Source organism: Purpureocillium takamizusanense, chromosome 2 (genome assembly GCF_022605165.1).
Source record: "Purpureocillium takamizusanense chromosome 2, complete sequence".
NCBI lineage: Eukaryota > Fungi > Ascomycota > Sordariomycetes > Hypocreales > Ophiocordycipitaceae > Purpureocillium > Purpureocillium takamizusanense.
This window is the reverse complement of record NC_063069.1, coordinates 2,622,688-2,647,585: the sequence shown is the minus strand read 5'-3', so window position 1 is coordinate 2,647,585 and position 24,898 is coordinate 2,622,688. Positions and strand designations below refer to the sequence as shown.

The 24,898-nt window shown below is 60.0% G+C and overlaps 8 protein-coding genes across 8 annotated transcripts; 6 read left to right on the top strand and 2 right to left on the bottom strand.

Annotated features, from left to right (window-relative positions):
- Positions 1 to 397: 397 nt before the first annotated feature.
- JDV02_002611 (uncharacterized protein) lies at positions 398 to 2,174 on the bottom strand. The gene is made up of 3 exons (XM_047983654.1): positions 1,645 to 2,174; positions 1,497 to 1,561; positions 398 to 1,377 (listed from the first exon to the last, which is right to left on the bottom strand). The coding sequence occupies exons 1-3, from the start codon at positions 1,973 to 1,975 to the stop codon at positions 793 to 795; spliced, it is 981 nt and encodes a 326-aa protein (XP_047839626.1). The 5' UTR covers positions 1,976 to 2,174; the 3' UTR covers positions 398 to 792.
- A 1,663-nt stretch (positions 2,175 to 3,837) lies between these two features.
- On the top strand, positions 3,838 to 8,479 carry ELP1 (Putative elongator complex protein 1; the record flags this gene model as incomplete). The annotated part of the gene is made up of 4 exons (XM_047983653.1): positions 3,838 to 3,995; positions 4,055 to 5,763; positions 5,817 to 6,159; positions 6,212 to 8,479. The coding sequence occupies 4 exons, from the start codon at positions 3,838 to 3,840 to the stop codon at positions 7,929 to 7,931; spliced, it is 3,930 nt and encodes a 1,309-aa protein (XP_047839625.1). The 3' UTR covers positions 7,932 to 8,479.
- Positions 8,294 to 12,193, bottom strand: BUD6 (Bud site selection protein 6). The gene is made up of 2 exons (XM_047983652.1): positions 11,674 to 12,193; positions 8,294 to 11,556 (listed from the first exon to the last, which is right to left on the bottom strand). The coding sequence occupies exons 1-2, from the start codon at positions 11,848 to 11,850 to the stop codon at positions 8,767 to 8,769; spliced, it is 2,967 nt and encodes a 988-aa protein (XP_047839624.1). The 5' UTR covers positions 11,851 to 12,193; the 3' UTR covers positions 8,294 to 8,766.
- A 1,558-nt stretch (positions 12,194 to 13,751) lies between these two features.
- On the top strand, positions 13,752 to 14,025 carry JDV02_002608 (uncharacterized protein; the record flags this gene model as incomplete). Its single annotated transcript, XM_047983651.1, has 2 exons — positions 13,752 to 13,794; positions 13,862 to 14,025. The coding sequence occupies 2 exons, from the start codon at positions 13,752 to 13,754 to the stop codon at positions 14,023 to 14,025; spliced, it is 207 nt and encodes a 68-aa protein (XP_047839623.1).
- Positions 14,026 to 14,082: 57 nt separating this feature from the next.
- Positions 14,083 to 14,373, top strand: JDV02_002607 (uncharacterized protein; the record flags this gene model as incomplete). The annotated part of the gene is made up of 1 exon (XM_047983650.1): positions 14,083 to 14,373. One exon carries the CDS (start codon positions 14,083 to 14,085, stop codon positions 14,371 to 14,373), a length of 291 nt encoding a protein of 96 aa, XP_047839622.1.
- A 2,117-nt stretch (positions 14,374 to 16,490) lies between these two features.
- Positions 16,491 to 17,646, top strand: JDV02_002606 (Ubiquitinyl hydrolase 1). The gene has a single exon (XM_047983649.1). The coding sequence runs from the start codon at positions 16,603 to 16,605 to the stop codon at positions 17,383 to 17,385; it is 783 nt and encodes a 260-aa protein (XP_047839621.1). The 5' UTR covers positions 16,491 to 16,602; the 3' UTR covers positions 17,386 to 17,646.
- Positions 17,647 to 17,945: 299 nt separating this feature from the next.
- On the top strand, positions 17,946 to 19,918 carry JDV02_002605 (uncharacterized protein). The gene is made up of 3 exons (XM_047983648.1): positions 17,946 to 18,227; positions 18,284 to 19,077; positions 19,136 to 19,918. Exons 1-3 carry the CDS (start codon positions 18,044 to 18,046, stop codon positions 19,742 to 19,744), a joined length of 1,587 nt encoding a protein of 528 aa, XP_047839620.1. The 5' UTR covers positions 17,946 to 18,043; the 3' UTR covers positions 19,745 to 19,918.
- Positions 19,919 to 21,587: 1,669 nt separating this feature from the next.
- On the top strand, positions 21,588 to 24,602 carry JDV02_002604 (uncharacterized protein). The gene is made up of 2 exons (XM_047983647.1): positions 21,588 to 23,731; positions 23,798 to 24,602. Exons 1-2 carry the CDS (start codon positions 22,314 to 22,316, stop codon positions 24,261 to 24,263), a joined length of 1,884 nt encoding a protein of 627 aa, XP_047839619.1. The 5' UTR covers positions 21,588 to 22,313; the 3' UTR covers positions 24,264 to 24,602.
- Positions 24,603 to 24,898: the final 296 nt, after the last annotated feature.

Here is a 24,898-nt window from a genome sequence, read left to right as displayed (position 1 = left end):
TTTCAAACTGACACCTTTTCTTGGGGTTGTGGTGGCGTCAGGTCGTGCGGGATCTGCTGCGTATCAATTGGCGCGGCCGCCGGGGGAGGGGCCGTGTCCGATTCTTTCCTACAACTACGAATACTTCGTCCCGGACGGACGTCTGGTCTGGTCGGAGAAGGCTACTAATGTTTCCCCGACTCGTCCCGACTTGTAAAGAGGCACCTGGGTGCTGCGCCTATCGAAGGCGTTGCTGGGAGGCAGCCTGCGGGTTTTGGTGGTCGCATTTGACGAAGCCGGACGGACGGACCCCTGGGGTCTTTTGTCTTTCCCGTATACCAGGCCTCGTCCAGGACCAAGATAGTAACATGACTCCATGCACCAAATAAATCGACACCAGAACTGATGTTGAGATTTGGTTTCAAGTCTCTTATGATGGGGTTCCAAAGGTAGATTGCACACCAACGCCGTGTCCCATCTCTTCTCCGCCCATGCCATGCACACCCCCTTCCCTCCCGAAGCCGCGCTTTACAGACATGTACTAACTACAGTATAAGTATGTAGGTAGGTAGTCATACATGCACGCCAGACCCTGTATCCTACCTACCTTAGGTATGCCATTGCGCCGCAGCTATGCCAAACACAATGGAAAATCACTATTATGCACGAGCAGAAAAAATGCAGCCGCCCAGCTTTGCCATGCCGTGACTGCCGAGACCAAGTTGGCCACTTCTTCCTCGACAGAGACAAGAAGAAAGAAAGAAAGAAAAAAAGGGACGTCCCCAGGACAGGGCACTCACTCCCGCTGGCTGGTCAGACGCACGTCGCCACCAACACGGCCACGGCAGCTGCCGCAACTGCGAGCGCGCCTGCGCCCGCGGCGGGAGCGACAACCCTGCCGTCGGATGAGCGCTCCGGGTCCGGTCCCACGGGCGCCTGGATCCAGTCGCGCGGGACCTGAGCCATCACGTCGTACCAAAAGTCGCCAAGCAGGCGGTAGCCCCTGTTGGTCGGGTGGATGCAATCTCGCAGCTCCGAGACGGGCAGCGAGGTCATGTTGGCGGCGAGCACCTTGTGCCCGGCCTCGAGCCGCGGCCGTGTCACGACGTCCGGGATCAGGGACTGGAACTGCCGTGTGCGCGGCGACTGCTCTGGGCGACACGTGTCGATGATGATGGCCACGAGCACCACGGCGTCGGGGCATGCGACGACGATCTTGTCGACCAGCGCGCCCAGGCGCCGGGCGGCCGCCTCGGGGTCGTTGCCCTCGGTCGACGTCGAGGGGTTCTCGTTCATGTCGTTTGTCCCGGCGTGCAGGAGGACCATGTTGGGCCGCTGCTTCAGCGATGGGCCGATCTCGTCCGATATGTACTGGATGGTCTTGCCGGGCCACGCCGCCTGCGTCATTCGCCCCCAAGACAGGTCAGCCAGGAAACACATCCCCATCTCCCCCATCCCTCTTCACACGTGTTTTTCTGTCAACGGGGATGGAGGCAGGGGGAACTTGGGAGACGCACAAAATAGCCATCGTGCATGGTGCCGCCGGGTGTTGTCGTGCTACCAGCAAAGACGACGTCGTCCTCTGAGACACGGGACCATGTCAGCCACGCGGCATGTCGCAAGCCCCCCTTGTCTCATTCATGCCGGGGTCCGGTCCAAACTCACTCGACAGGTCCGCCTGCAGCTGGCGGCGGTAGCCGTTGCCGTCGCCGCCGTCCGTGTCGCTCAGGGTGCCGAGGGTGATGGAGTCGCCGGCGCAGAGGATGCGCAGCTCGGTGCCCGCCTTGATGGCCGGACGGGCGCCGGCGTCGATGTCCTTGGACGATGACGGGTTGAGGACGCTGGGCGTCGCGTTCCTCTCGATTTTGTTGACATGGCCGGCGATGACGACTTGCTTGCTAGGGCCGACGGCGGCAGCGGCAGCGCCAGCTGGGAAACCGACCAGGCAGCAGGCGACGACGGCCGTGAGCGCGGCGGGAGAGGGCAGCGCTCTCATGGAGGGCTCGGGCGAGGCGCTACAGATTGTTGTGCGACAACGACGGCGGCGGCGGCGGCGGCGGCGGCGAGAATGACATGGTAGCTCTCGCAGGAGGCCATGGCAGGCCACGACCCCTTCTTAATAAGAAGAACTGGAGCTGGGGAGGATGGGCGCCTGGCCATGCAGACACCCGATTTTGGAGAGGAACTAGTTGCATGGTGAGGGAGTTGGAGCAGAGGCAGAGCCGCCTTGCCAGTAGTAGTTTGACTCCACCATCGCGGAGGCCTGCCCCCCCACCACCAGCGGCCAACGGGGCGGACGTTGGTGAATCTTCAAGGGCCGGCCTGGTCTGATCGGCCCGCCCGCCAGGGGCAGGAAGCTGGCCGACAACAGGCATCATCAACAGGGCTGTTCTCGAGGCCCAAGCTCGGTGGAACTGTGTCCAATTGCCTGTTCAGGTTCGATCACGACGTTCATGTTACCTATGTACAGCTGTGCCGGGGTTTGCACTTTTGGCAGTGAAGATTTCGCTCTTGTGGTCGTCGGCTTATTGTCTGTTCTTTACCCATGGATCCAGTTCAGCCGAAGCTCGTTGATTTTCTCTCCCTCTTCTCCTTGACATCACGAGGTCATACGTAGCGTCAGGACATCGCCAAGAAGAGCGAGAGAACAAGAAAAGGACGAACAGACCAGACGAAAGCGCATCCAGACCGTCGGCGTCTCCCCGTTTGGGCCTGGGAGGACGAGGCAACGCTACGAGGGCCTGACGGAGTCGCGATTCACGCCTGCATAGCAACAGGGTCCATCCCCTGCCCCGCGGCGGCCCCCCCTGCCCGGAAGCCTCGCGGGACCACATGCGGTCCCACAGCCTTGGCAGGGATGACTTGTTCCTGGTATTCCCGTCTGCCAAGCGGCCGTGAGAGAAGAACCAACGCGTGGCGAACGACATGCTTGTTGTACTACGCACTTGGTACGTTCCGGCATGGACAACTCGATGCTCGCTGCAGAAGCATTGACAAGACGCATATACGCATGGGAGGTAACACAGGTTCTTGCTGATCCAGAAAGATTCTGGCTGCAGCGCTTTGGCGGGCTTGCGCATGATATGGCATGACGTCTGTGCGATTTGTTGACCTTGTTGGGGCAAAGGAGCCTAATAACATAAGATGGCAGGGCGTCGTAACCAAGACTGCAAGCAAGGCCGGCATCCCAGCAACTCGGATCGCGGCACATCCTTGCTTTGAGCTGCGACTGTCATCCATATGTCGTGTTATTTGTGTTGCCATGCCATCCGAGCGCTGTCGGCGTTCACACAGAAAGGCAGCAGAGTAAACGATGTCGCCATCATGAACCCTTGATCAAGCCCCCTGTGCGACTATACTTCGTATTGCTTTTCCAGAAACGCCGTCGCCCCCCGACCACGACTGCTGTCATCACATCACATCACATTACACATGAATGTCATTATATACTAAACTTATCTTTACTAGGTCAAGTCTCGTTCATCTACGGCTTGTTGGCCCAAGGCGTGCATAAAAGTGCCTGTAGTAATGCGGCAGTTGTGCAGGCGCGCAGGTCGGCGTGCACCAAACCGGCCCGCAATCCCTGTTGGCGGAAGTCGCAGCAAGTGGGTACCAATTCACTACCAGACCACCACTTGTGTACTGTGCATATATGCTATGCCGGATTTGTGCAGGGGTCCATCCGCGCCCAACGAACAAAAATTTGGTCAACTTGCGCATTGCACAAGCTCTGGTTGGCCAAGACCCATTTTCATGATTGATATCCTTCAAGAATCAAGACCACAAAATATCGACACGACGACGACGACGACCCTCAAAGGCGCCTCCGCATGCGTTCTTCCCTGAGAAGCGGCCACGATGCGCAACCTTCGCAATGTCCGCCTCGGCCGCTGGAGCCATGCCGACATCACCTCGGCCTGCTGGGACCCTGAGAAGGATGAGGTGCTCTGCACTGTCGGGCCCTCGACGCACAGCTCAGCCATTGAGCTGGTGAGGGTGTCGGAGAAGAATCTCACGTGCGTTCATCCTTTTCTTTGGGCATCGAATCGAAATACTGATTGAACGAACCCTCCAGCACCTCGCACAAGAGTGTCGCCACCTGGGATGCCCCCAGTCCTCATCCTGACCTGCCCGTCGACACCATCGTGAGCAGTCAGTATCTGAGTGGCTCTGGGACGACATGTCTTGTTTTCCAAGGTGGAGACATTGTCACGGTTCAAGAGGACCATTCCTCCGACGAGGGCGCTCATATCGAGATCATGGGCTCCATCGACGCCGGCATCGCCGCCGCACGCTGGTCGCCCGATGAGGAGCTCCTGGCCATCGTCACCAAGGACCACAACCTCATCTTCATGGGCAGCACATTCGACCCCGTCGTCGAGGTGGCCATGACCACCGAGGATCTCAAAGCGTCCAAGCACGTATCCGTCGGATGGGGAAAGAAGGAGACGCAGTTCCAGGGCAGAGGCGCAAAGGCACTTCGCGACCCCACCATTCCCGAAAAGGTTGACGAGGGTCTCCCGAGCAGCTATGAGGATAGCTCGACGACAATCAGCTGGCGTGGTGACGGCGCCTTCGTTGCCGTAAACTCGCTTCAAGAGGACAGTCGGCGCGTCATCCGCGTCTATTCCCGCGAGGGCGAGCTGGACAGCGCGAGCGAGCCTGTCGATGGCCTCGAGGGGACTCTGAGCTGGCGACCCGCAGGCAACCTCATGGCGGGTATCCAGCGACGCTCCGATAGTATCGACGTCGTCTTCTTTGAGAGAAACGGCTTGCGCCATGGACAGTTCACGCTCCGCTCGCCTCAGGGCTCTGTCGTTGATCACTCCAAGATCCGCCTTCAATGGAACTCGGACTCGACGGTACTTGCTGTCGCCCTGGACGGCTTGGTTCAGTTCTGGACCATGGGCAACTACCACTGGTACCTCAAACAAGAAATTCCTTTGGCTTCGGGTTGCCCACAGCTTTCATGGCACCCTGAGAAGGCACTACGCTTCGCCGTCGCCACCTCCACCCAAGCCCTCCTGACCGAGTATATCCTCCACACTACGCGCGGGTCATGTCTACCCCCTTACGACAACGGCGTCGTTTCCGTCATCGATGGCGAGACCGTCAAACTGACACCCTTTCGGACGGCAAACGTGCCGCCGCCCATGTCCCTGTTCGACGTTGCATGCCAGTCTGCCGTGGTCGATGTTGCTTTTGGCCACCAGAACACCTCCTTTGCGGTTCTGCATCGACTTGGCGTGGATGTCTACGATATGCCCATGAAGAACGGGCGATCTACCAAACCCCAATTGAGAACACAGGCGCCTCTGCCAAGCGCCAGCGCCATACCGCTGAGGATATCGTGCGTCTCGGGGAATGTCTTCCGGACCTCATTCTCCGACGGCAACAGCGTTGTTCAAGCCCGAATCGATGGCTCCAGTGGCAGATTTGGTGGCATTGCGGAAGACAAGCAACGGTTGGTGTCTATATCCACATTCGAGGACGACGAGTCCATCGAGGGGTACGGCCAGGACCTCTCCGGAAACCTCTACAACCTATCTAGTCCCGACTCCGATCTCCTGCCCGTTCGATTCCCGACCCATCTGCCATGGTTTGAGATGAGCAAGCCCGAGGGCATCGCCACCGCCTTTGGTCTCTCACGGAGCGGCCACATCTATGCCAATTCGCGGCTTCTTGCGAAGAGCTGCACCTCCTTTATCATCACACCGAGCCATCTCATCTTCACAACCAGCAACCATCTTGTCAAATACGTCCATTTGACATCTGACGTCGAAGGCATGTTCATCCAGTAGTGCTGTAAGAAGTCAAGGTCGCTGACAGCCACACAGCTCTTCAAGTCCCGGCAGACGATCCTGAAAGGGACGAGAGGTGTCGCAGCGTCGAGCGAGGGTCCCGCCTCGTAACGGCCATCCCCACCAATATGAGCATCGTCCTTCAGATGCCGAGAGGCAACGTCGAGACCATCTTCCCACGGGCCATGGTTGTCGCTGGCATACGCAGCCTCATCGACGAAAAGAACTACGCCAGGGCCTTCTCCTACTGCCGCACCCAGCGTGTCGACATGAATATCTTGTACGACCATCACCCGACACAGTTTTTGGCTAGCGTTGGCCTCTTCCTGGACCAGCTCAAGGACGTGACGTACACTGATCTCTTCCTCTCGTCTCTCAGGTATACAATCTCCAAGAATTCTGATCGGGCTCATGCACTGACACTCTAGCAGGGAGGAGGACGTCACGCAGACCATGTACCAAGATACCAAGCGGGCGCGAGCTGGACCGCTTGGTGGCACAGCAGAGACAGACCCTTCTACAGGCGTCGCGAAGCTGCCTGCCTCGAAAGTAAATACCATTTGCGACGCTCTGCTCAAGAGCCTCCTTTCTCGCAAAACTACCAACCTCCAAAACATCATCACCGCCCACGTTTGCAAAGCCCCACCGGCACTGGACGACGGCCTCACCCTCGTGGCCGACTTGATGCGGGAAGACGGGAAGGTGGCCGAAAAGGCTGTCGAGCACATCTGCTTCCTCGTCGATGTCAATCGCGTGTACGAACACGCCCTTGGCCTGTACAACCTAGAACTCGCACTTCTAGTTGCCCAGCAGTCGCAGCGCGACCCCCGAGAATACCTCCCCTTCATTCAGAACCTCCATGCGCTCCCTGAGCTCCGCCGCAAATTCGAGATTGACGACCACCTCGCGCGGCGGACCAAGGCACTCCTGCATCTGCAGGCTTTGGATGGCTTCGACGAGCTATGCGACTACACCACGCGGCACGCTCTATACCAGGATGCCCTGAAGCTCTACCGGTACGACCAGCCGCGCCTGAACGCACTTACCGAGCTGTACGCCGCACACCTCGAGGCCACGTCGGCCTTTCGCGAGGCCGGCCTGGCGTACGAGTCCCTGCAGAACTACACCAAGGCGACCAATTGCTACCGTGCCTCGGGCGCCACCTGCTGGCAGGAGTGCCTCTACACAGCGCAGCAGCAGCGGCCACCCCTGTCGGCCGGCGCCATGGCGGACCTGGCGACGAGCCTGGCCGATGCGCTGTGGGAGGCCAAGGACTACAGCGCGGCGGCCACGATCCACGCCGACTACCTGTCCTCGCTCGAGACGGCAGTCAAGTGCCTCTGCAAGGGCTACCACTTCGCCGAGGCGATCCGGCTCGTGGTGCTCAGGTCCCGCGCCGACCTGCTCGAGACGAGCGTCGATGCGGGGCTCGCCGAGGCGCTCGGCAGCACGACCGAGTTTCTCGCTGACTGCAAGGGCCAGCTCCTGGCGCAGGTGCCGCGCATCGCCGAGCTGCGCCGCAAGGCGGCCGAAGACCCGCTGGCGTTCTACGAGGGCGAGCGCGCCGGCGGCGCAGACATACCCGACGACGTGTCGGTGGCGGCGAGCTCGCGCATCAGCACCAGCGCCAGCCTGTTCACGCGCTACACGGGCAAGGGCGGCGCCGGTAGCGTGGGCACGGTCGGCACGGGAGTCAGCCGCGCCACGAGCAAGAACCGCCGCCGCGAGGAGAAGAAGCGCGCCCGGGGCCGCAAGGGCACCGTCTACGAGGAGGAGTACCTCGTCAACAGCGTGCGCCGCCTCGTCGAGCGCGTCGCCGCCACCGGCGCAGAGGTCGAGCGCCTCGTCTTCGCCCTCGTGCGTAGGGGCATGGCGGAGCGCGCCCGCGCCGCAGAGGCCCTCATGGCCGACGTGGTGGAGGCCTGCGACCGCGCCGTCGCCGAGGTGTTTGCAGGCCCGGCGACGGCGGAGAGCGGTGGCGGCAGCGGCAGCGACGGCCAGGACGCGGGCCGGGGGGCCGCCGCCGAGGAGGCGCCCGCGTGGAAAGCGACGGGCGGCGACGCCGTGCTGCAGGACTGGATGGCCGGCCGGAGCAAGAGGCTGGAGCCGCCCGTGCTGCCGGCCATGAAGAAGCTGGCCCTGCTCGGATGATGCCGTGAAAGTAGTTAGATCACGCAGCCGGCGTCTTGCCTCCTTCTCCCACTATGAAGGGAACAGTTGAATACCAGAAAAATAGAAGATATATATATATTTTCAACGACACATAGAAAAAGGTCCCTCCCACCCAGCGTGCATGGAAGCAAGCCCCCTGAGTGGTGAGCACCATGACCAAGGGACAGACGGACACAGCAAGGCAAGGCAAGGAAGGCATGGTATGACATGGCATGGCAAAGCGAGGCATCACAAGGCGCGGCACGGCGCGGCACGGCAGATATAAACAGTCATCTTTGTTGAATTCTTGCCCACGTCAAGCAGTAACAAGAGACCGGACCGCTCCCGCTATGACGAGGGAAAAAAAAAAGCAAGCAACAGAGACGAAAAACACAAACACACGGCAGCGCCACCGCACCAAAAGCTGAAAGCCAGAAAATCCTCGCCACACAAGCAACAGGGGGGAAAAACACCGATGAATCAAGGTCGAAGTTATAAAAAAAAGTAAACCCCTTTGTATAACAGGGCCGGGCGGGCGGCGGATGTTGTAGCGTAGTGTAGTGTAGTGTAGCATAGCGTAGTGTTACTTATGATACAATCTCGTTATACCTATCAGATTCGTCGGATGCATCCATGATATATATATGTGGTACTCTCGGGGTGTCGCCTTGACAGTGCGCCGCGGGGAGAGAGGGAGAGAAATGGGGCGGCCGGCCGGCGAGTTCTCATCCGAACTGCGTGTCAAACGACCCGTCGACGAGACGGCCTAGTAGTATAAATAAGAAAAAGGGGGGGGGCAATCATTCGAACCCGTGCTGCCGCTTCGCTTGCTCATTCAAGACGCCTCTGTCGGCGCCTCGGCCTCGTCTGGCGCCTCCTCGGGCGCGTCCTCAAACGTCACCTCCTCCTCGCCGACGGGGTTCTCGGGGATCATGCCGTTCTGGCGCTCCCACACCTCCCGCCGTATCCTGTCGTCCTTGGCCTTCCTGGAACGCTCCACCTCCTCGAAGCCGCCAGACTTCTTCAGCTTGCCCTCTTCGACGAAATTGGCAATCTCCCTCTGCAGGGCGTTGCCCCGCCGGCCCTCGAGCTCCTTCTGCCGCAGCTTCTCCGCCCGCTCGATGGCCTCTAGCCTGTCCTCGTGGTTTGGCTGCAGCGCTCTGACTTCGCCGAGCACGTCTTCCTTGGCCGCGTTCTGGTCTAGACTGTTGCCGAGGTTGTTGAGGCCCTTGGAGAACTGGCGCGCGGTGCCGGCGCTCGCCCCGGTCCCGTTGTCCTTCATCTGCTCTTTGGTCGCCTGTTCTACGAGCGTAAAGGTCTCGTTGGCCTTTTCCAGGTCGTCGCGCAGGTCGACGAGCAGGTCCTCCATAAGGCGGAGCTCGTCGCGGCCCTGGCACACGTCCTCGAGCTCCTTCTCCCAGATCTTGGTCCAGATCGGCTTCTCGGACGTCATGTACTCGTCCATCCTCTTGAGCTCCTTGCTCAGACACCCAATGTCCTTGGCCACACCTTCCAGCTGGCGCGGCAGAGGACGAACACCGCGGTGCACCACGTCCTTGCGCAAATCTTCCACCAGATCCTGGAGATCGTCCACCTTTGCGACAAGTCGGTCTGAATCCGCGTTGAGCTGCTTTCGTCCGTTGGTAACATAAGAATACCCGGCATCGCCCTCGATGTCCGGGATCGCCGCCTTGGCCGCTACCGTCTTGACGTTGGCGGCCTTGCTGCGGATTGCAGACATGGAGTTCTCGACTTCGGTCTGGAAAGTAGAGTATGTCTGCCGCATGACCGCAAGGTCGCGGCGTAAGCTTCGCAACTCGCCAAGCTGTCCCGCCCCGAGCTTCTTGCCAGCACCAATAACCGGCTTCGAGCCGTCCACGGGCGGTGTCGGCGAAGGCGCCGCGGCCAGTCGCGCCAGCTCAGTCGCAGTCTCACGTTGCCGATCGGACACTCTTTGGAGGGTGACGCCCTGGTCGTCGACGTGTTGCTTCACTTCGCGGACAATCTTGGTCAGCGCAGACATGCCGTCGTCAATGTGTCTCTTGACCTCGTCCAGGGCCTCCACGTTGAGCACCAGGACGGTCCGGTCCTTTACGTCAGACAAGTCCTCGAGCTCGTGGCGCACGCCAGAGACGGGATCCTGAATATATATCTCGGGGAGGTCTGCGCCGTTCTGCTGTGTGTTCCAAGAGAACTTTTCAATAAAGGCAAGCTGGAGCCGCCCGATGGAAAGCTCGTCGCGTCCTTCCGGAAGCACAATCTTCTTGACCTTGGACTTGTACTGCAGGAACAGCGTGAGGTCCTTGGTGGGCGTAGGCGGGGGCGATACCTGAAAGAAAGACTCGTTGTGCTTCGGTTCGGGGGGCTGAGGGGCAGTGGGAACATCCTCCGACTTGATCTGCTCCTTCTTTGTCGGCTCATCGTCGCCGCCGCGTTTCGTCTCGGGCGCAAACGATGACGGCTCCTGTAGCGGACCGCTGATCGTGGCACTTGGGGCGTATTTGTCGTCGGGGCTTCGTACCGCCGGGCTTTCCGGCAAAGCCTTGGAGGGCTCTGCCACTGGAGTCGGGGGCTCCTCGGACACGCGGCTCGGAATTCTGGCTGGAGATGAGTCGAGGCCGGCATTTCTCGATTGCGTCGAAATGGTTCGGCTGTGGCGAACAGATTCTCGCGACTGCACGGCACGCAACGACTCTCGCGCCTCCTTCTGGCCTCTATTTGGTATTGGTGTAGTCTGTGGGGGCAGCATGGGCACCCCGTTGACGCCGCCGAGATGCTTCGATATTTGGTACTGAGAGTATCGTCGCGAGGCGCGGCGCTCGAGATCTCCTCCCTTTTGCAGAGCAGCCAAGGCGCTCGACTGACTGTCGGGAGGCGGCGGCGGCGGCGGAGGAAAGGCACCGAGGTCGCCTATCGAGGACGCGGACGGCATTGTCGAGTCTTCGGGCGGGTACGGGGGCAAGACGGGGATGTTTTGCATCGTAGTGCTGGAGAGCGACGACTGCTCGGAGGCAAGCGAGCCGCGGGACTGGTCTCTTTGTGCGTTGAAGCGACGACTGGGCGACGAATTGACGGCCGGTGGTTGTGGACGCTCACTGCGCTGCGAATCCGGTCGATAGCCGTTCTCCAGACCCTCCTCCAACAGGTTCGTGAGGCCGCTGGTGCCGCTGCCTACCGTGCTTACGCTCGTCGTCCTCTCCGGTAGGGGGTTGCCGTCGCGGTCCTTGCCCTGCTGTTTCTGCCGCAACCTCTGCTGCTTGCGCTTCAGCCCGTGCAGCAGGTTGATGATTATGTCTCGTATTCTCGGTAGGTACTTCTCCAGGCTTTCGGCGCTCGCTTCCTGGCTCAGGGTGGCCTCGAGGATGTGTCTGAGCAGGTCGGGGACGTTGCCCAGATCGGAGGTGTCGACGTTGATGGCGGTGAAGGCGCGGCACGCCATGTTGAATTCGTAACCGAGCCGAACGTAGACGTCAGATACCTGGGAGTCAGTAGCCTGGCCGCGCGACCACTGCGTCAGCGTCTCCAGCAGTTGCTTGGTCGCGACGAGCAGGTGGGTGACGCTCTTCTCGATTTGGGACAAGGGCACGCTGGAGCTGGAGCTGCCGCTGCCGCTGCCACCCGAGCCCTGTAGGATTCGGAGCAGGTCAAGGTTAGTCTTGTGCTTCTTGCGGCGACGCAGGTCGAGCGCGCGGCGCCAGCCAGAAGGGAAGCGCGCGGCCAGCAGGAGGGCAGGGCTGCTCACATCTCGGGTCGTCCGCCGGGAGCCGCTGCTCTGGCCAGACCTCGACGAAGCTGTGGAGGAGCGTGGCTGCATGGCGACTCCGGGCGAGTTGGGCCGCACGTTGGGCGGCGGCCCAGGGTCTGCGCCGGGGGAGCGCCGTTGCGCGTAGCTTCGCTGCGATGCGGACGCGGGCTGCATGATGCGGGCGTGTTTTGGGCCGGCGACGATGCGGTTCGACGGTTGTTGGAAGGCTCGACGGCGTTCAGGGGGCCGGTCTGGACGCGGAGCTGAAGGGCGAGGAGCCGGGTTATGAGCGACAATATGGAGGAGCCGGCGAAGAATTACGCATTGACGGACGACGGTGGCCGGCACGGCATCGAAATAACATGGCCCAACAACGAGCGGCGACAAGAACGGGCAGACGGGGCGGCGAGCGTCTGCGGCGGCGGCGAAGCGAACGAGGGTCGAACAGGTCGAGGTGTGTTGTTTGTAGACGACAACAGGCGGCAGAGCCGTGGTGGTGGTGGTGGTGGTGGTGGTGATTGTCGATCAAGAGGAGAGAGCGAGCACCAACCCAGTCCGGCTCTGGCTTGGATCCGTTGGCGTGCTGTGCCTTTCTTTCGCAGTTGTTGGGCCTGCAGGAGAAGGAACAAGGGCAGTACCTACAGAGTACCTACGTTGCAGCTTTGGGTGGCACCAGGGACCGGACGCGTGTAGCGGAGGCGGGCTGCCCCCTCAAGGACTCGAGGAGGCAGGGCAGCCAACCTTGCTTTGGTACTAAATTAGTACCTTGGCTTGGCAACAGTGAGATGTGCGCTGTGCCGGACGGTGTCAGTGGGGGGCCCGGCCTCCCTCTGTCCCACCGCACCGCCTGCACGCGGCCACTGAACGCCCGAAGGATCAATGGATGCTGGAGCCACAGGGACGGGACTGTCAGTCTCCAGCTCCAGCTCCAGCTCCAGGGGGGGGGGAGAGAGACGGGATGCCCTGCAAACGCGCCCCGGCACGTGCAGTGAGTGGAGCGCCCTGCCTTTCCAGGGCAGCTCCAACCCGGCTGGCTGGCTGGCTGGCTGGCTGTCTGTCTGTTGCGCGCCGCCGCCGCCGGCCTGTGCTTCCCCAACCATGTTGTTCCAGGTTGCTTTTTTACCTGCCGGCTAACTTACCTTACGCTTCCTCTTCGTGTTCGATGGACTGTCTCTTTGTCATGTCTCGGATCCATGTTTCTCGGCACCAGCCCAGCACACCACAGCACACCACAGCACACCACCATTGTCGGCTTCGGTGGGCGCGTGTGCGCATGTGAGTGTGTGTGAGGCGTCGTTTCACGAAACTGTCCAGCCCTCGAGGGCGCGCGTCCAAGCGGCGGAAGCAGGAGCAGGAAGACGGGACTGGCACGGCCACTGGGTTCCAGCTCATGCTGCCAGGGTCGTGATCCGCTGTGTGTGGGTGACACATGCATGCATGCATGCAGGCTCGACTCGACTCCTGCGATTCGACTTTTGCGAAGATCTCTCGCATAGAGTACGGAGTAGAGTGGCATATATGCAGGGGGGACCCATCCTGCTTGAGGGCTGCAACGCCCGAAGAAACTCGTGTTTGTACCACCCATCTACTACCATCCTTTTAGGACCTTTAGGGACCTAAACACCGTGTCCGAGACTTGTCGCTCGTGCACCAGTGTTGTTTCGAGCCATCCATCCACCCATCCAGCCTCGACAGCGGCTTAACTAGTTACCCTACGTCTCAGCTAACCTCGCATCCCTTCACTTGGCTTTTTGGGCACCATAGCCATGGCTCGCAGCTACTGGCTTGTTGCAGAGTCCGGTGTCTGCGGCTGTCGAACGCGCGACGGTGGAGCGCCCTGCATGACTGGCTCCAAAAAAGGGTGTCTGTCGTGTTCGTCATGATGCGGCGCGGCGTCGACGGGCCTCTCAGCTCGCGATCCGGAAAGCCGGCTGCCGCCATTCCTCCCGAAATAGCCCGGCAGTTCAGAGGCACTGCGTACGTACTACCTACCACCTCGCTCCACGAACGGAAACGTGACCCTATGAACTCGACACTGTTTCAAAGCCACATGTCCAGACACCTCGTTGACTACGATGGGAGCGACGTCGGTCGCTGTCATCGGTGCCGGGCCCGCAGGTAGGTTCGCATGTCACGGCACCCCGTCATCCATCTCATGGACAGCCGTGCTCAACATGAATGACAGGGTGCATGCTGGCCAGGATGCTACATCGCGGGGGTGTGCATGTCACTGTGTTTGAGGGCGAGGCGTCGCCCGACTTTCTCGGCCAGGGAGGAACGCTGGACCTGCACACAAAGACGGGCATGGCCGCCATGAGAGCGGCCGGTCTGTTCGACGAGTTCGAATAGCACGCCTGCTACGACGGCCAGTACGCCGCCATCGTCGACAAAGACCTCAACTACCACATGGTGCGCGGCGCCGAGGACAGGTCACTGGGCGAGCGTCTCGACATCGACCGCGCGAGGCTCAGGGAGATTCTGATCGCATCGCTCCCCGAGGGCATGCTTCGATGGGGCCACCGGCTCAAGGCCATCGAGGGCAAGACGCTCGTCTTTTGCAATACGAGCCTCTCGGGATACGACGTCGTAGTCGGGGCGGCGGGGCTTGGAGTAGGGTTGACGGAGACCGAGTCCAGTCATCTCGTAAGGAGATTTGGATTTGACACACTGACATTTGTAGTGCTCAAATCTATTTGATTTCGATGACTTGAGAGTTTAATGATGTATACTGGGGTCAAAGGGCTAGAGAGGACATGAAGATTATAAACGCCACCGGAGTTCCGAGTATACTTTAACCATAGCTGCTATCCTAACGTGCCGACTGCCGTCGCTAGCAAACAGTAATGATATCGTATAAAGGGACGTATCTAGAGCCATGGAGGGTTACGTAGGGCGGCTGCCTATAAGGATGGCTCGTAGGGCATTACGATAACGAAGACTCTATCTTTAGGAGGGCTCGGGGATATCGAGAGCTATCAAGGGGGGTGGGGTTCCTTTTTAAAAAGGCCTGCCTATCGGAGCAACCTGGCCTGATATCGTCACCGCGCTTTAAACACATAGATAAGGTGTTATATTATATCTATATTATAAGTCTTACGTCCTTATATCTTCCTTCCCCTTCTTCTCGTGATGCGAAAGACCCCTTTTACGTAACGTATTAACTACGAGTAGTCTACGATTCACTCTCTCGACGTCGCTTTCATAGTAGCGCATTCTCCTATCGCACACTTCTAGAGCCTATACGTAAAAGTCGTGGCATTCTGTGTATAGTTAGTACTGCTACGATATAAATAGTGATACCCTTAAAAATGCAACTCGCCCGGGTAGAGCCAAAATGGCTCCGTGCATTCAGCAGGTACCAACTATAGGCATCCGTACGTCTCAATATCAGGCTCCCACCTAGATCGTACCTAAGGGATAACTAATATATGGCTATCACTGAGGCTGATTTGCCACTAATATTACGCATGTATATCATTTCCATTAACGCCAATGCAATGGCCTATAAAGACACCTGTTGTCCCCCAGATTCCGTATTAGTTGGTTTAAGAACCGCCACCAAGCCCTTAAACTCTCGAGACATCAGTCGACGACTATGAAGCTTCTCTTCCTCTCCTTGTTGCCCGTAGCGCTGTCTGCAGGGCGTCGCCCGAGGGAAGATGATGTGCTGTTGGGAGCATTTCATTGCCTAGCCGACGCCGAGGTCGCTGAACGAGAGCGGACTGGGGTTGAGCAGTCCATCTATGGAGTATGTAGATACTCTACTCTTTAACAGCAAGGGGGTATACATTTTTAACATATTTGTGTATAGCATTGCGACACATCGGATCAGAAATGTTATTTCGACTGGGCAACCCGCCCCTGGTACAATAAGGACTCAGACAATCTGGCAGGTAGGTTTTGGGAGGTCTATCTCCGCCGTCACAATGAAACGTGCCTCCGTACTGCAGTAGGTCAACGAGTCCAACTACCTATCAACGTGAATGCTGAATATGCATCCTAGCCATGCACTACGGGATCGTGTTATGCCTGGCGAAAAAACCAGCGCTCGGGTAGATGGAGGGTACATTGCTGGTAGTCGGCACGCCGATCGGAGGGGCACATATGGCCGGCTAGCGTGAGCTGCGGGTGCTGAACGATGTCGGGATGACCCCTCAGGCCTTGGAGGACAGTCGGTCGGCGGACTCTCTCATCAAATCTTGGATGGTCAGTGTGTGCGTATGGAGGACGCATTCATCTCGGGATGGAACATGGCGGCCGCTTAATACTATCATATTTGGTAGAGGTTCAGCCTCTGTTCGTCGCGGGAGTGCATGCTTATTATTTCTTCAAGTACCTGCTGTGGCCGTGAAGACCCGACCAGCCATGAATGCGATGACTTCTTCTGGTCAGGTTGGCCCGTTGACCACGAGGGCGGCGTTTGCGTCTTGATCATGAAATAGATATACACATCCAGGGTATTTGGTCCGTTACCAGGCGTATGTATGGCCACTGCGACATGCAATGGATGTATCAAGCACAGTTCAGTGCGAGCTTGATTCTCGAAGCGGCACCGTAGCTGGTGAGCGATTGACCAGGTGACCGCTTGGCTCCCCCGATAAGCCCCGATCGTTTCGACCTGGCACGTTGGCTGCAGAGGCCAAAACCGGCCGCTTTGTCGTTTCTTGACAAGCGTCGAGGGCTGCGATGGGCGCCTTCTCATGGTAGACTTTGCGTGTGCATATGTCGACAGCAGGCCGGCCAGGCCAGGCACCAGAGCGACGCGCAGCTGCTGTCAGAGAGTCAGACTAACGTTAGTAAGAACACCAACAAGAAGCTGCTGCCCCGCGTCGACGCCGGAGACAGACCTCCCCGACATCAACAAATCAACCACACTCCCAGCAACTACTCAAAATCAGCATCAAGGGGGCCGTCCAAACCGACACAATGCCGACTGAAGGAGTCAAGATCCTGCCCTCGGGGAAGAAGAGCTTCATCCCGCTCGAGAACAACCCCGAAGTGTTCACGTCGCTGGTGCACGACTTGGGCGTCTCGGAGGAGCTGGGCTTCTTCGACATCTACAACCTCGACGAGCCGGACCTCCTGTCGTTGGTCCCTCGGCCCGCGCTCGCACTCATCTTCATCACGCCTCCCGACATGTACTACGCCGTGCGTCGCGAAGACGGCATCGCAGACCCCCCCGCGGGCGACGGCATCGCAGAGCCCCCTGCGCGCGACGGCCTGACGTACGACAAGAGCGGCGACGACGAGCCTGTCATGTGGTTCCAGCAGACCATCGGCAACGCGTGCGGCCTCATCGCCCTGCTGCACGCCGTGTCCAACGGCGGGGCCAAGAAGTTTGTCCAGAGCGGCTCGCTGCTGGACCGCATCATCCGGCGGGCCGCGCCCCTGAAGCCGGTGGCGCGCGCGGCGGCGCTGTACGACGACGAGGAGCTCGAGAGGGCGCACATGCGGGCCGCGAGGATGGGCAGCTCGGCGCCGCCCCCGGCCGAGGAGCACGCGAGCTTGCACTTTCTCGCGTTCGTCAAGGGCGAGGACGGCCACCTGTGGGAGCTCGAGGGCGGCGTGGACGGGCCCATTGATCGCGGCGCGCTGGGCGAGGGCGAGGACCTGCTCGGCGACCGCGCGCTGGAGCTGGGCGTCCGGAGGTTCTTGAAGCACGCCAACGGGAACCTGCAGTTTAGCATCGTGGCGCTGGCCAAGGAATGAATCATGATGAGACTGCTCGCGGCGGCTTGCATGCGGATGGGAGATGGGGTTGTACGGCATGAACGATCGTCCAAGCCCGACTTCCAGGGACAGGAGCCGTATGCATATGTACGGAAGACGCTTTCAATGAGACTATGTGGCTAGATATTTACGAGCGCACGAGTTGCAACCCGTGATGATGACGAATTCGGGATTCACGTCTCACGTCGAAACACAACACAAGTGAGACCCGAAACACTCTAGAATGAAAAGACCTTTGGCAAATAGTACGTGTCTACGATGCTTGTGTACCGCAGCTGCGATACAACGTTGCTCGTGTAGCCAAGCTGGCTTGATGTCACAGCTTGACGATGACCTCGTGTGACCCGGGCCACATGCCCAGAGGCAACACCGGGCGCCTAGGCGACAGCCCAAAACGGGCCTCTATTCAATGATGAAGGGGCGGGGGCCTGGATCGGTGGGTACGGGGACGGGAGCGGACCACACCTCGAAGGCCCCCACAGCGTCCCACTCCAACCGCCGCCCGGCTTCCGTCGCTACCTACAACTCCCAACGTCTGCCGTCCCGTCTCCGAGAAACCCCAAAACCACACGCACTCTATGCGACTCCGGGACCGGCGGACCACGCATCGACGCACAAGCCCGGTGGCCGCTCCACCATGGACGCGTCTCAGGCACCGCTCATGGCTGGCGAGCCGCGGGACGATGATGACGACCTCGACTACGAGACCGACCGCGGCGCCTCACGGCAGGACGAAGAAGACAAGGCACCCGAGGCGGGCTACGGCCTCTTCGTCCTCGCTTTGACGTTTGCCGCGGGCATCAGCGGGCTTCTCTTCGGATGCAAGTATATCCCACCGTTTTGAATGATGGAGCGCGACTAATCATTGTCGACGCAGACGACACTGGCGTCATCTCGGCCACGCTCGTGTCCATCGGGACCGGCCTCTCGGGTCGCGCCCTCACGTCGCTCGACAAGTCCATCATCACGTCGTCCACCTCCCTCTTTGCGCTGCTCGCCTCGCCGCTATCCTCGGTCCTGGCCGACCGCCTCGGCCGCAAGCGCGTCATACTCTACGCCGACGTCCTCTTCGTCGCCGGGGCCCTGCTGCAGGCCTTCTGCTCGTCCGTGCCCGTCATGGTGGCCGGCCGGTGCATCGTCGGCGCGGGCGTCGGCGCCGCCAGCTTCGTGGTGCCGCTGTACATTGCCGAGGTGGCACCTGCGTCGCACCGCGGGCGGCTCGTCACCATGAACGTGCTATTCATCACCATGGGGCAGATGGTCGCCTACGTTGTCGGGTGGCTGCTGTCGACGTACGCGGATGAGGGCGCGGGCTGGCGCTGGATGGTTGGGCTGGGGGCGCTGCCGGCCGTTTTACAAGCTTCCGTAGTCATCTTCATGCCAGAGACACCGCGCTGGCTCGTCAAGGTTGGCCGAGCGCCGGCCGCGAGGCTCGTCATACAGAGGGTCAACGGCGGAGACACGGCTTCTGGACAGCACACAGACACAATCATCAGAGAGATCGAGATGGAAGCCCAGCAGGAGCAGGAGGCGCGCCGGCTGCGGCATCATCAACGGGCTGGGCCCTGGAAGTGGCTCGGGGCCTGGCAAGCGCTGTTGAGCGAGGGCAAGAATCGCAGAGCGCTGGCTATTGCCTGTCTGCTGCAGGGCCTGCAGCAGCTGTGCGGATTCGTGAGTGTTCCCTCAATCCCCCTCCCTTGGCTCTACGGACGGTCGCTTATGCGCCTAGAACTCGCTCATGTATTTTTCGGCTACTATTTTCATGCTTCTCGGCTTCGAGAGCCCGACGCTTACGTCGTTGGTCGTGGCCGTGACCAACTTTTTGTTCACGCTCGCGGCGCTGGGGCTGATAGACCGCGTCGGGCGCAGGCGCATCCTGCTCTGCTCGATTCCCTTTATGATTATGGGGCTACTCTTGGCGGCGTTTGGATTCTCGTTTCTCTCGCTGCATCAGACGGGCACGGCGATGATGGCCGAGAACGACGCGGACTCGGGGCACGCCGGTCCGGCGAGCCTCGTGCTGGTGAGCATCATGGTGTACGTGGCGGCGTTCGCGCTGGGGCTGGGCAACGTGCCGTGGATGCAGAGCGAACTGTTCCCGCTGGCAGTGCGGTCGCTGGGCAGCGGGGCGGCGACGGCGACCAACTGGGGGGCCAACTTTGCGGTAGGGCTGACGTTCCTACCCATGATGGAGGCGCTGACGCCGTCGTGGACGTTTGTCGTGTACGCGGGCGTCTGCGCGGCGGGGTACTGGCTCGTGTGGAGGATATACCCGGAGACGGCAGGGCTGAGCCTGGAGGAGGCGACGGCGCTGCTGGAGCACGGCTGGGGAGTGTAGGTGACGGCGGAGCGATTCTGATGCGAGGCGTTTGGGACGAGCGTGTCGAAGCTGAATGCAAGTGTTCGCATCGCGGCCATGAATTGATGTCATTTCCTGGGCAATGGCGTCGATGAGTGAAGGGGGCTCGCAATGAGGAATCAGTGAGACCCCTGACGAAAGCATGTTTTGGCGGGGTTCCATTGATGGAAGTCGTCGCTCCATCATTCCGGTGCGTCTTCGGGTCCGGTGGCCCCCCCTGCCGGCCCGTGACGGTCGCCCCAGGCAGGGGTGGGGGAACAGCAAAGACAGCAGAGTCAGTTCCAGGACTCAGACCCCTGTTCGCCCACGCCGATGGCCTGACGGGGGCATTACGTCGTCGTGCAGCAGCAGCAGCGGCAGCAGCACCGAGCCCACCATCCCACTCACTAAGTTACCATTTCGTCAGCTCCATCGTTGCTTCCCGTCCCCATCCCCTGCCGAAGCCTGCACCGCTGCAGGCACCCAACAAATGTGATACCTCAGCTCGCGGTTCCGAGCACACGCCCCGCCGCCCAACAGCAACCGCCGCGGAGGCCAAGGGAGAGAGGGTAAAGAGAGGGCGGTTTTGCGGCTGGTCGGAGCTTCTGTGTCGTGCTGCCACTCCGGGCCGTGTTTAACTCGTAGCGGGAACCTGACAAGCTTGACGCAGGGCCGTTTTCTCCTGGTTGTTGCACACTAGCCTGGACCCGCCTGCCTGTGAAGAACCGGGGCTACTCAGGAACGGGATCGCGGTGACGGACGCCGCTGAGAACCCGATGCAGTTCGCTTCCAACTACGAAGAATTTCCCACCACGTCGTGCAAAACCCAACGTTAGTATGCCTACAACGAGGAGTGGTGTTTCACGCTGCTCGCCGCGGAACGTCTGCACCACTCTCTGGGACGTAGTAGCACTCCGTACCCTAGGTAGGGATGACTTCGAACAATCAAGCATGGCCCGACGCTGCCGAGCTTTGAAAACGCAACCGAGCCTTGGACGTATTTGAGGCGATACGTAGACGGACATAGTAAGGTATGGGAAAGGCGGCTCCCCGTCTAGAGGCCACAGCGTGCGTAGTATGACGATGATGGTGCCGACAATACGGGATGAGCCCTGTCGCAGACTCTGCCGGGGCCCCCGTGGGCGATCTTTGTCATCCCCCACGGGTTTGTCACTGTTGCAGATTCTATCATCGTTCATGGTAACACCTGGTACGTAGATTTTCGCGGCTCCCTCTCGCTCGCGTGTCGCGACAACGCCTCAATGCCGACACTACCAACGGCCCGCCCGCACACACGCCCTGCAGCACACAGGCGCAGCAGGCCCACCCCTCTCACTGACTAATGAAAAAGCCACCGGAACTGGGACGCGTAGCAGCATCATTTTTTTTTCGGTGGTTGATTTTTTTTTCTACCAATGCTAGTTTCGGCATCAGAGCGAGCGACTCGGCCGGATGTTGGCCATGAGTCCCGTCAATCAGGCGGGGCGCCCGTAATGGACACCCACCCCCCCTGGCCCCCCCTGCTCGCGCGATTGCAGAGCAACGACGCGAACGAGCGCATGCATGATGACAAGCTGCCAGGGCTGAGCACAGTAACGGGGTTGAGAGGCTTCCAGAAGTCCGAGCAGCAGCAGCAGCAGTGATGATACTGTCCGCGGACTCTCCACGCACGATTGCGGGAGAACACTTTCCCCCCTTTGGTCGTACGCACATACGTAGTAACGCAGTTCAGCATGCATAATAAAAGAGCAAGCGAATGCCCACCTACAATGTCAAACTCAATTCCCCATAGTACGAGTTATTACTGACACTTTCTTGGATCCGGCTAGTCTACCGACGGGCCCTTTTGTGTTGTTGTTGTCTCAGATTGGAGTCGTCTCGCCTTTCCACCCCAGTGACACGCAGGCCGAGGCCCCTCGTTGCTTGCTTGCTTGTTCCTTGGAGAGCCACAACCCGACAATCTGTATAGTACTTCAATCTTGGATATAAACGCCCGACGACAAAGACAAGACGCAGCATCATCCTGTACACTTTTATCCCACATTCCGAACCACCGACCGCCGCACGCCGAGGCTCAAAACAGACCCGCCCCGGCTCGGTCGGCAAATTCAGCCGCGATTGGGTGCGTAGGCACGCCTAGCGCTGCAAGCCTCTTGTTTAGCACCATCCATAAGCCGCACCCCGAGCTTCCATCGGTGCAGAAAGACAACTGCAATACTACAGCACCAGAGAGTGTGAAGAGGAAGAGAGAAAAAAAAAAGAGGCTTGCTCGGTTCCTGCCTAGTACAAGTTCTTTTCTCGGATCCCCTCATCCATCCCCCTTTCACATTTTAGACTTTTTTGCCTTCTGCTTCACACACATCGACCTCTTGCCTCTCAGGACGGCTGTCTCGTGGGCAGGCACAACAACAATAACAACAACAAGCGGTTGCGGCGACCGCGACGACTGGGATATTGAAGCGGGCATCATCGGATTCATCGCATCATCATCATCGACGCCCCATAACAACAACAACATCATCAACAGAGCATCAAGACTAGGAGCACCCCTTAGCGACCTACCGCCACAATGCCCATGGACGTTGTGGACCAGGAGCTGAGCTCCGCGGCCGAGGCGGCCTCGCCCCAGCGGTACCGTCGCCGCGCCAGCAACGAGATCGAGCGCGTCCTGTCGGCCTCGTCGGCGTCGACCGAGTCGGAGAGCCGCCGCGGCAGCCTCTCGCGCCGACACATGAGCCGCGTCTCGACGGCCAACGACCTCGAGCGACACCCCACGGCCCTGAGCCGCATCGCGACCCAGCGCACCCAGCACGGCGCCACCGTCGGCTCCGAGGGTCGCATCAGCAGGAGATCTGTCGCCTCCAAGCCGCTGCCGCCCTTTGGCGCCGGCAAGGCCTACCCCCCGCCGCTCCCGGAGCGCGAAGAGTACGTGGTCGAGTTTGACGGGCCGCACGACCCCTTGCACTCGCAGAACTGGCCACTGCGCAAGAAGATCCTCACGGCCGCCATGCTGGGCTACACGACCATGACGTCGGCCTTTACCTCGTCCATCTTCTCGTCCGCCACGAGCGTTGTCGCGGCCCAGTACAATGTCGGCTCCGAGGTTGGCCTGCTGGGCACTACCTTCTACGTCATGGGCTTCGCCTTTGGTCCGACCCTGTGGGCTCCCCTGTCCGAACTGCGCGGCAGACGGCTGCCCATCGTCGTCGCCATGTTTGGCTTCTCTCTCTTCTCCATCGCCTGCGCCACCGCCAAGGACATCCAGACCATTCTCCTCTGCCGCTTCTTCAGCGGCTTCTTCGGCGCCTGCCCCCTCGCCGTCGTCGCCGCCGTCTTCTCCGACATGTTCGACAACCGGACCCGCGGCATCGCCGTCACCCTCTTCTCCATGGCCGTCTTCACCGGCCCCCTGCTGGCCCCCTTCATCGGCGGCTTCATCACCTACTCGCACCTCGGCTGGCGCTGGACCGAGTACCTTGCCTCCATCATGGGCTTCGCTGCCTTCATCCTCGACCTCGTCTTCCTCGAGGAGACGTACCCGCCTGTCATCCTCATCAGCAAGGCCGCCGAGCTGCGTCGCCGCACCAAGAACTGGGGCATCCACGCCAAGCAGGAGGAAATCGAGGTCGACTTTGGCGAGCTGGTCACGAAGAACTTTTCTCGCCCTCTCCGCCTGCTCTTTACGGAGCCCATTATCCTGCTGCTTTCCATCTACATGAGCTTCATTTACGGGCTCCTGTACCTCTTCCTGACAGCATACCCCATCGTCTTTGTCGGCGTCCATGGCTTCAGCGCGGGCCAGTCGGGTCTGACGTTCTTCGGCATGATCTGCGGACAGCTCCTGGCTGGCGCGTCTGTCATTGCGCAGCAGCCGTGGTACATGCGAAAGTTGGCCGCCAACAACGGCATTCCCATCCCTGAATGGCGTCTGCCCAACGTCATGGCGGGAGGTATTTCCTTTGCCATTGGCATCTTCTGGTTTGGATGGTGAGTCGCCGTCACGCTTCAGACAAAGAGTCTGCACGCCAGAGTCCTTTGCTAACAAACAATCAGGACTGGCTACCGCGCCGACATCCACTGGATCGTCCCCACCCTCAGCGGCCTCTGCACCGGCTTCGGTCTCATGTCCATCTTCCTCCAGGCGCTCAACTACCTCGTCGACGCGTACCTCATGTTTGCCGCCTCGGCCATTGCCGGCAACACGTTCATGCGGTCGCTGTGCGGTGCCGGGTTCCCCCTCTTCGCGCGCCAGATGTTTGAGGGCTTGGGCATCCAATGGGCCTCGACGCTGCTGGGCTGCGTGGCGCTCGTTCTCGCCCCTATCCCATTCATCTTCTACTACTACGGCGCCCGCATCCGCCAGAAGAGCGCCTACGCCCCGACATTTGCCGCGCCGGCCGACCCGGTGGAGGATGAGTCGGAGGAGAGCAACGCCGAGAAGCAGGGCGAGAACCCGGCTGCAATGGCCAACGCGCCCAGGAGGGCGAGCGACGAGGACGGTCCGGCCCAGACTGCGTGAAGGGGAGCTCTTCGGGTGTTGCATTCAACGGTGCAAGGAGGAGCATAGTTTTGCGGCAGTGGCGGAGAGCACGGCGTTTTTGTGATCTGGCATGGGTGCGTCCGTCGGTGGTAGCATTTGCTTTACTCGAGCGAGATTGCGATGAGGTTCCGGGACAATGTCAAAAGGGGATGCATTTTTGGGTGTTTGATTGATGATGATACCCTTGGAGGGAGGCGGTAAGCTGACTGTGACTGCCGGGTCGTGGATATTCCCCGTACAGAGGGGCGATCTGGAGCACATAACAAAACATAATCAATCTTAATGCAGAGATAAATTTGACAACGAAGACGCAAGGAGGCGCAGACGCTCGTCAGCGCCATGTGAAGCTCTGCGCCCTTCAATCGAGTCCCGTGCATCATCGTCAACATGAACCCCAGCCAGTGACAAAAGTTCCGATCGTCGTGCGACAACCGCGACGAGCCCATTGGCTGGGCGGCGAGTTCGGCAGAGGAAGAGGGAGACATCGGACTTGGACCGCCGCTGGAGGCTACTAAGTTAGCTACTATGGTGGATGTACGAAGTGCCGCGATCCGTTTGAGGGGGAGAAGAACCCCTGATGAGTGTGGGCTCTCGGCCGATCGCTCGACGGCTGA

Bases quoted from the DNA above. Each gene is read 5' to 3' on its own strand.
- JDV02_002605 (XM_047983648.1), top strand. From the start codon at position 18,044: ATGGACGCGTCTCAGGCACCGCTCATGGCTGGCGAGCCGCGGGACGAT. The intron at 18,228-18,283 runs GCAAGTATATCC...TTGTCGACGCAG, and splicing joins CAGCGGGCTTCTCTTCGGAT to ACGACACTGGCGTCATCTCG. The intron at 19,078-19,135 runs GTGAGTGTTCCC...TTATGCGCCTAG, and splicing joins TGCAGCAGCTGTGCGGATTC to AACTCGCTCATGTATTTTTC.
- BUD6 (XM_047983652.1), bottom strand. From the start codon at position 11,850: ATGCAGCCCGCGTCCGCATCGCAGCGAAGCTACGCGCAACGGCGCTCC. The intron at 11,557-11,673 runs GTGAGCAGCCCT...CGAATCCTACAG, and splicing joins CCCGGCGGACGACCCGAGAT to GGCTCGGGTGGCAGCGGCAG.
- JDV02_002611 (XM_047983654.1), bottom strand. From the start codon at position 1,975: ATGAGAGCGCTGCCCTCTCCCGCCGCGCTCACGGCCGTCGTCGCCTGC. The intron at 1,562-1,644 runs GTGAGTTTGGAC...CCCGTGTCTCAG, and splicing joins GCTGCAGGCGGACCTGTCGA to AGGACGACGTCGTCTTTGCT. The intron at 1,378-1,496 runs GTGCGTCTCCCA...CGAATGACGCAG, and splicing joins CCATGCACGATGGCTATTTT to GCGGCGTGGCCCGGCAAGAC.
- JDV02_002604 (XM_047983647.1), top strand. From the start codon at position 22,314: ATGCCCATGGACGTTGTGGACCAGGAGCTGAGCTCCGCGGCCGAGGCG. The intron at 23,732-23,797 runs GTGAGTCGCCGT...ACAAACAATCAG, and splicing joins GGCATCTTCTGGTTTGGATG to GACTGGCTACCGCGCCGACA.
- JDV02_002606 (XM_047983649.1), top strand. From the start codon at position 16,603: ATGCCGACTGAAGGAGTCAAGATCCTGCCCTCGGGGAAGAAGAGCTTC.